We start from the raw sequence: 9334 nt of genomic DNA, 5'->3' as shown, positions 1-9334 counted from the left end.
CAGCTCTACAAGGGAAACAATTGAAGGCTTTCAACTAAGCATATGCATACTGTGATCATACTGGATGCAACCCCAATGAAGAAGAGCTTACTTTAATTTAAATGTAAGATGGTCCAAATAGGTACAAAATGCGGTGATGTTTGACAAAACAAAACAAAAGTAGAAAACCCAAGCAAACTTGCTGATTATCAGAAAAGGTTCGATTTTGGTTGTGATTGGACTTTTTCTGCTTGTAAGTCAGAGTTTTTGGATTCATAGCTGGAAATCCAACAAATGGTAAATTGGCTGAACTTACATGCTTTTCAAGTCATACTGACCACTTCGACTGCTTTACACCTAAATCAAATTCTCACTGCTAATGCTCTGATGTGTGCACATTTATACATTAATATAGGCATATTGCTAGGAAGGTGCCTTGCCCAGGGGCACACTGACATGTAGCAGGCCTGGACGCTGCAATCAAACCCGCCGCTTTTTGATTGCAGGACGATTGCTCTTCACATTGAGCCGCAATCATAATATTAACATATGTCAATGCAGAATTAGCATCAGCCTTGTAGGTTTATACTTATGAAGTCTGGAAGAAACCTAGACTGCCGTTAATCAATGTTTAATCAAAAATATTACATATATTAATTGGTCAAACCTTAACTTGATTATTATAAACTGATCAAAGATTCATTCAAACACAGTTTGAGTTTAATGAATCATATATTATATTTCTGAAGCACAAAAATATAATTTTAATGTGTTTCTGGGATTAGGGTGACCTTAGATTGGAGGTATGTGTACATACAGCACAGTATATAGACCTGCATGAATAATTCTACTGTGTATTTAGATGATATTGATCTAGCTCAATATCTAATCAGTATATTTTTGTCCTCTTTGTATCTTACAAGCCATTTTATTTTTTCAGAGGTGGGGGTGATGGTTGTGTGGGACCAAAAAGGAGTACCACCAACAGAGAGGTTGTAAGGTTGTGTTAATGATAAAGGATCCTTTCAGTTTCAACGAGCAACTTACTAGACTTAATGTGCGCACATTTCTCTCCTAAAAAGTCATATTTGGATCAAAAAGAGACGCAAACATGTTGCGTTATGAGCTAAACCCCAGATGTCAAACTGTGTGACCCGCAGCGTTGACCGCTGCTGAATTATTCCATCAATTGATGATAGTGGGGGAGAGCCGCACCACGGCGCTGCTGCAACGTGATTGGTCCGAGCGCTGAACTCGTAACATAAAGCGCTCCCATATAAACCCGTGCAGACCTGACATCGGTGCAATCTGTCATTCAAGTCAAAAGGATAGAGAGGAGTGCTCTGTAGGAGGAATTCACTTCTTGCAGCCTAGATCCGCTCCGCCGAGGCTCCAGGCGCGTCCATGCCGATGAACTGCACGCAAAGCACGAAGCGTCTCCGTGCATTTAGTTGTGCGATCTCTTGCGCTGAGAGGACAATGCCTTTGTGGACCGGAGTTTTTCTCCTGATGGTGCTGAATGCATCTGCATACGAACTGGAGCAAAACGAGTCCTATTCCCCCAGGAGAGTGCGCTTCTCTGTCAACAGCCCTTGTAAGTAGCAACATGCCTCCATCTGCATACATTTTCAGAGTGCGCCGCTTTATTATCTCGTTTTACGCATCATTCGGACAATGCACTGTCTTACCTTCGAGGAGGTTATTTTTGCTCCTCGTTTTATTTACTATTATCATTATATCTATTTATTTTGGCCTATGCAGGCTTTTTTTCCCCCTGTGCGATCGAACAGCAGCTTCACTGGTGCGGGATTAACGCTGTGGGTTTTTTTTTTTTTTTTTTTTTTTTTCTTGCCGGTGTCCTGCCGGCAACAGATGAGCATGGAGCTTGGTGCTGACACCTGCGCGCAGGCTGTGTCATGCTGTTGGTCTCTGCCTCCGCTGCATATACCGGCGTAGTGGTTGACTTTTATTGTGGCGTTTAATGTCCTTTTTGAATCAGATTTCCAAGTTAGAGGTAGAAGTAGGTTACACCGGTGTACCTATTTAGCATCGCCTCAGAAAATAAACTGTCTGCCACTTGGGGGGGTTGGGTGGGTGGTTGGTGGGGCTTTTTAGATGCAATCATTCAACCCTGTTAGTTGGGATTTCATGTCTGTTTCATTCAAAATCGTGTGTAATTATCTGACAGAAAATGACACAGCAAAGCCCACATCTCTTTGTTTTTTTAAACCTAAGGATATAAAGCAATTGGGAGCAGGGATGCTTATTCGCTCCTGTAGAAACTGCTTCATCATCATAAGATTTTGGAACAACAAACTGAATCTTCTGCACCATCTCTGGCCCCGTATGGTATCTGTATCTGACTCTGCAGGTCAAATAGGGCCCCCGATTCAAAGGGCTGCCAAGAAGGCTCATCTCCTCTGTTGGATTTGAGTGCCTCAATCTCAGTGGTGTCTCGGATAAAGATTAGGAAAAAGCCGACATGCTGATTTACAAGAATGTGTTTTATAGCTTTGTCCTGATGTGAAATGGGAAATTTGAACCGTGGTCCCATTAGACCAAGATCAGTTAGTTTTGGGGGGGTTTTGTCTTGTTTTTTTTTTGGCACAAAGATTTAAAGAGTGAACATTGCTGAGGGATGTGCTGTTGCAGAGGATTTGAAGACCGGGGTTATTTGTGGGTTAATCAGCCTAATAACTATTCCAGTCATGTGACATTCCTGTAATGACTAATGCCGCGGTTTAAGAAATTAGATTTCATCATTGCCATGTGTATGAAAGCTGAGTTAATTGTTGAGAACAGGCTTTGGAGGACTCAACTTAGTTTGACAGCTAGGGTTTAAAACGAATTTAAAAGCATGGTGGATGTCTTTGTTAGCTCTATAGGGACGTGTCAAATGGTAGCCTTTCCAAAGAGACTGAGGCTGAGATTCTTGGAGCCTTAAGGTGTCCAGACTCCAAGTCAAGCCACTGTCAGCCTTCAGTGACTGTACGTCTTTTGTGAATCACCAAAGTATGAAACATTCCCCTTTGTTGGCTGCATTCTTTTGGCTGAATCCTTGGCAAGTCTTGTGTAATGAGCTCAGTGATTCCCAGTGAACCCGCTGTTGGTTCCCATGCTGACAGATCATTCTCTGTGCACACAGCAGATGTGGCACGCTGCCTCAACAGTGCCCTCCAAGTTGGCTGCGGAGCGTTCGCTTGCCTGGAAAACTCAACGTGTGACACAGATGGCTTGCATGACATCTGCAAGTCCTTCCTGTACAGTGCTGCTAAATTTGACACTCAGGTACACACTTGAAGTCTCTCTCTCTCTCTCTCTCTCTCTCTCTCTCTCTCTCTCTGTCTCTCTCTCTCACTCTGCTGCATGTTGGGTCAGATTACATGGGTGTAACTGTGCCGGACATGAGAACGTGTGAAGGACTGCTCTTTTCTTCCCAGGGTAAAGCATTTGTAAAGGAGAGCCTTAAGTGCATTGCCGGTGGCATCATCTCTAAGGCATTCTCCACCGTCCGCCGCTGCTCCACCTTCCAAAGAATGATAACCGAAGTCCAGGAGGAGTGCTACAGCAAGCTGGGCATCTGCACCGTTGCCCAAGCCAATCCAGATGCTATTGGTGAAGTTGCACAGCTGCCGAGTCATTTCCCCAATAGGTGAGCATGTCCCCTTCTGTGCAACTCATCTCTTCAGTCAGGACACGATTAAACCTTCAAGATGTTCCGCAGAATCATGTTCTCAAGTCCCAAGTACATGCAGGTTGCTGTGATTTTTGTTTCCTTTGAATAATTTCCTATACTGTAAAACAGAATCAGACAAGAACATCAAGTTTGGATGTTTTCATTCCTTTTGTTGCTGTAATACATGCTGGATTGCAGTTTGGGAGTGGACACAAAAGGATAGGAGGGTGGAGCCCGAGGCTCAGTCGGGGCTAGAACTAAAGTTTTGTTACACCCATATGTATGACTTCAGAAAATACAACTTGAATGTAAATCCAAGGAAATTATATGAACACTTAATTCACCCACAATGCTTTGCAAAGGTTTTCGGGTTTTGTATATTTTCTACCAGCTTACAACCAAAAACTAGTCATCTGAAGTCTTTTATTAAAATTTTATATGACAGACCAACATAGAGTAGTGCATAATTGTGAAGTGTGATGGGAACTGTTGCATGGCTTTTGAATCATTTGAAATATATTTAGCATCGCTGAGTTAATACTTTGTGAAGCCACCTTTTGCTGCATTTATAGCAGCAAATGGTTTGGAAAACATCTCTGAAACCTTTGCACATCTAGAGAATAGAAGGGTTCTTCTTTGCAAAATAGCTCAAGATTTAAGGTTTCAACATGGATCAGATTTTAAGTGTTTGTCTTCCCACATATTCCTAAAATGATTTATCTCTGGACTTTCACAAGGCCATTTGTTAAGGATGAATATGCTTTGAACTAAACTATTCCATGTAGCTCTGGCTGAGTGTTTTTATTAACCTAATGGAAGGTGAACCTCTGCACCAGTGCTTGCAACTTTTGTTGCCTCCAACACATTTTCTTCAAGGGTTGCCCTGTCTTTGGCTGTTTCCTATTTTCTACAATCTGTGACCTGCTTTCCTGTCTCTGCTGAGGAAAAGCATTGCCAGCGGCATGATGTTGATGCTATCAGCACCATGTTTCACCTTTGGGATGTGGTGTTCATGGTGATGTGCAAGTTTTTGCATATTGTTTTTATATACCAAAAAGTTCAATTTTGGTCTAATCTGACCAGAGCCGCCTCTCCCAGGTGTTTGCTGTCTTGTAAATGGCTTGTGGCAAACTGCGAAAGAAAATGATTTGTTTAGCTTTCTTGTAAGATGAGCTTTCTTCTTGTCAGTCTTCCATAAAAGGCAGATTTCCGGAGTGCACAACTGTTTGTTGTCCACCTAAGGTGCGGGTCTCTGCAGCTCTCCTAGGGTTACCATAGGCCTCTTGGTCTCAGCCCTATTGATTTAGGGGGAGGGCAATGTCTTGATCAGTTTGCAGTTGTCCCTTTTTCTTTAATTTTGGGGGGAATTTTGGATTTAACACTGTTTAGTCAGATGTTCAAAGCTGAGGATGTTGTTGTTTTTAGCCTGAATCTGCTTTAACCTTCTCCACAACTTTACCTTTGACCTTGGTCTCCATTATTATTCACTAGTATGCTTTGACAAACCTATGAGGCCTGTACGGAGCAGCTGTAATCATACTGAGATTTGATAAAAGACAGTTAGAATCTATTTACTATTGAAGTGATTTCTGAAGGCCTTTGGTTGAACCGAATTTTATTTAGTGGAGTCCAATAAAAGGGTCTGAATACAGATGTGTGACATATGCGTGAAAGTCCCTTCCACTTAATTTATGCATAACTTTGTGATGATCTATCACATGAGATCCAAATAAATACATTGATGTTTGTGCTTTTAATGTGCCAAAATGGTAATGTGTTTAATGGGTCTGATTACTTTTGCCGAATGTATGTATTCACATGGGCCACCATGTCTTTGTCTAATGGTGTTGCAAGCTCTGAAGAAAAATGTTTCTCTGTTATATCCTAGGTTTTATGGTAAGTTGCTACAAAGCCTGATGGGCTGCGACGAAGACACGGTTGACCGTATTAGGACCAGCATGGTGCCGCGGCTGGGCCCGGAGATGACCATGCTCATACAGCTGCTGCAGAACAAGCCCTGCCCATCCACTGACGGGGCAGCTGCTTCAGCCGCCCCGACTGGCGTGGAGACCCGCGCGAGCTGGCGCTGGTCCGTGGGTCCCAATCTGTACAAGATCCAGCCTAATGTGCGAAACAGAGACTCCGCCAGCCATTTAGGCAAAAAGCGCCCCGGCAGCGACGGGTCCTAACTTCTGGTCATGTTAAGAAAACTCCACACAGTTCTCAAAACATCACATCAATTCGGCTATTCCCCAGCGGTGATAAAAATCTGTGTCTCTGCTAGTTTGGAAGTTACTGAAACATGCACCTCTTGGGAATGCCGGACCTCCCATAGAGTTGATATCAGTTTGATTGTTGTTATATTGTATATCCTACATGTTAGGCTTGAGTGAACCCGTCTTTCATTGACTGATTTCCAAATATGTCCGCTCACAGTCTGTGTTGAACGTGTGGCTGACTAAAACAAGCTGTCATTATTCAAAATTTGCTCATGAATATAAGTCAGTAGTTTGAGTAACATTGGTTGAAAATATTGGTAGATGTATGTTATATTTCTGCAACAAGACCAGTAAAATGTGAGCATGTGATATGAGTGTCATAGCACTTAACATAATACTTAAATGTACTGTATACTAACTTATATGAGACAGCCATAATCTGCCCTCTAAAAGAGTGCTAATATGGACTAGGTCTGTAGAGGTTTCATGAGAACCTTCGAGCGGTTACCTTAAAGTGACCAAAAACACCTAAAACTGCCCTGAATGCTATCCATGGAAATACCAAAATAACATTTAGCTATAGCACATAGAGTTTAGGTTTTATTTTCTGATTGCAGAAAAAGGATTGTCCAGGTCGTGGCCAAGTCTATCTAATATCTTATATCCAGACACTTGCAATGCATAAGACTGTTGAGTTACCTGCGGGACCAGCTTGGTTCTTTACTGACTGCGTAACAGCCGCGTATGTGCAGTAGCTGAATGACATGTTCGCTAAAGAGAGTGAGAGCAGCCATCCACTTGGACTGTGATGACCGTCGTTCTCTGAGGTGAATCATGCGACACTGACTTCCTGTATCAAGATAGAGACTGACTATTTAAAAAAAAAAAAAAGCCTTGATGATATTTATTTTCCTACTATTTTATTTAATGTTTTTTCTTATTATTTTATGCGTTATTTTAGTTTTACGTAGTTTACAGGTAAATAGCAGTTTAATCATGACTCCTATTTGAACATGAGCTCTATGCCAAAAAAAAAAAAATGGTGAAATTATCCTCTGGTGACTGAATAGGACCCATGTCATGACTCTGTGCTGGCCATAGGGGAACAAGGTTGGTCATTCAGGTCAGGTGATTTCATTTATGGGCGTTTCAAGAGGTCGCTTTGTAACAGAAGTTGATGTTGGGGTTGCTAGAAGTCCACTTTTAGAGAACATTGTGCACTTTAGTGAAGGTTGACCAAGTCAGTAAAACAAACACCAGTGTGAAGTAACCTTTTAACGACTGCCGCTAATGCGTTGTATTTGATCCTTCATACACTTGATCTACTTTTTCAAATTAATTTACATAGGCAGTGGTCGGCTACTAGGTCTGGTTACCCTTCCGTAGAGCCTGAAGGACATAGCAACCTAGCACTGACTTTGAATTTGGCAGCAAGGAATGTCATACTATTATCATAATGATACAATGGTGATTGTTAGTTATAGCACTTTTAAACAGCTGGACATAACCCGAAATTATTCTTCACTTTCTCCTGTTTATGTACAAGTTAGCCTTAGCAGCGCAGCACAGCTAACGACAGGAAGTTAGAAAAGTAACAGTTTAACACCCATGAGCACGGCTGGACTGTTGGAACATGTCTTTAAAAACATGGCGTCACTTTTTAATAGGTTCTTACATTTCTTAGGCTGCGTTGAAACAGCAGGAAAATGCGACCCAAATCTGATCTTTTTAGCCCAAATGAGACTCATATTCTTCTTTTTTACGGTAGTGTGAATGGCCCAATTCCAATTTTTTCAGCTCCCCAAAAAAATCTGATTTATGCCAGTGCCATATGTATACACACTAATTTGGGTATGTATCGGATACTTTATCAAAGCGTCCGTAGTCTGGACGGTCATGTCGCACTTCATTCAATTCTTATGTGTCTATCCTTGTTCTCAGTAGACATCCACGCAGATTTCTCTCCAGCAGTAGCAGTCATAGCTGCACTGAAGACCATTGTTAATAGCTGAGTTGCTTTCTTCTTGTTTTGATGTGGTCTTAACATCATCGGCTCCAATTCCTCAACAACTTCATGATAACACAGAGATGCATCTTCTAGCAACGGTTATATTCGCCATCACTTCCGTAAGCACTGCTCTGCTGTGTGACATCCTCTGGTATCTGTGCATACGGGTCGCTTTGGGGTCTTGAACTATTCAGACAGATATTTGATGGTGGTCACATTTAATTAGCTGCATGAATGACCACCCAAAAATAATAAGAATTATTAATGATTTCAACAACAAACAAATCAGAATTGAGCATCAAGACCTGCAGTGTGAACATAGCCTTAACTTCCTCAGATTTTCTTAAACACCTTATTAATACTAAAAATAGCAAACAATAACTTATTTCCTCAATCACAACATCCACTCCAAAGAGTGTTTTTGACCAATCAACTTGGTAGTGCTTATGGTGCATTCACTGATTCGATTTTTTTGAGTTTCTGATCAAAAGCCAGTGCTGCTCAAGCTGAAAATAGACCAGTTCCAATCATTAGACAACTTCTAGGTGCATCTCCAACATAGAGATAAAACAAATAAGTTCTGCTGTCGCCCGATAAGTTATTTGGATTACTCTGAAACGACCCATTGTACATTTTTGCCACAAAATGAAAGCTGCCAGTAGATCTTAAAGCTAGAGTCTGCAATTTTTCCAGAACTTCCCCCAAGTCCCATTTTGAATAAGAACGTCTTACCCTGCTCTTCCACTCTTTAGGATGATTGCGTGAAAAAAATCTACGACTACGGCCTTCCTCTTTGTCTCATAAACATCAACACGGTTCGCTTCTTGTGACTCTCCGCCATGTTGAAAGTATACAGTAACAGTAGCAGTGCTACAATGAATGGCTAATCGTTAAGTTAACCGCGAACCTAGCCGCTAAGCTAACCAAATATATAAACACTAAAAGTGCTCATGCACAGCCAGCAAGCGGAAACTAGGAAGGGACGAGCACGCACACTGGCGTTACGTGAGCGCCTCAGAATGATTGGCATGTTGGACAACCAATAGATAAAGTGATACCCTGGAATTGAGGGACAGAGATGGGTGAGTATATAATGTCTGTAGATGAGAACAGGAACGAAAGTCGGAGAAATTCCTGCTCTTCGGACCGAACGGCAAAGATTGGTCAGAGTTTTTACAGGCCTGCAGCTCCCACAGAGAATAATTTTCTAACCTCCTTTTTGTGAATACATCATGTATTGACTACTTTCAGGATGGAAGGACAATTTTACCCATTATAACAAAAAGTGTTTCTGAACAGGATTACCAACTAAAACTTTAACTGAACAACTATATTTTAAAATCTTTCTTTATGGCATTTACAGCAACACAATCAATCCGATTGAGTAGTATAGTTTTGAGCCATAGGCACTGAGAAGGGTCTTCATGCTGGTGTTTGTTTTCATTTGAAACC

The 9334-nt window shown here is 41.6% G+C and overlaps 1 protein-coding gene across 2 annotated transcripts; it reads left to right on the top strand.

Annotated features, from left to right (window-relative positions):
* Nucleotides 1-1261: 1261 nt before the first annotated feature.
* stc1 (stanniocalcin 1) lies at nucleotides 1262-8818 on the top strand. Of its 2 annotated transcripts, none has more exons than XM_036144460.1 (4): nucleotides 1262-1573; nucleotides 3128-3267; nucleotides 3420-3631; nucleotides 5544-8818. In XM_036144460.1, the coding sequence occupies exons 1-4, from the start codon at nucleotides 1384-1386 to the stop codon at nucleotides 5842-5844; spliced, it is 843 nt and encodes a 280-aa protein (XP_036000353.1). In that variant the 5' UTR covers nucleotides 1262-1383; the 3' UTR covers nucleotides 5845-8818. The 2 variants fall into 2 exon arrangements, with proteins under 2 accessions (XP_036000353.1, XP_012718702.2); XM_012863248.3 differs by having other exon boundaries at nucleotides 3125-3267.
* The last annotated feature ends 516 nt before the right edge of the window (nucleotides 8819-9334 follow it).

Source organism: Fundulus heteroclitus, chromosome 12 (assembly GCF_011125445.2).
Source record: "Fundulus heteroclitus isolate FHET01 chromosome 12, MU-UCD_Fhet_4.1, whole genome shotgun sequence".
Lineage (NCBI taxonomy): Eukaryota > Metazoa > Chordata > Actinopteri > Cyprinodontiformes > Fundulidae > Fundulus > Fundulus heteroclitus.
Note: the sequence above shows the minus strand (reverse complement) of the source record. Positions and strands in the feature narration are given on the sequence as shown.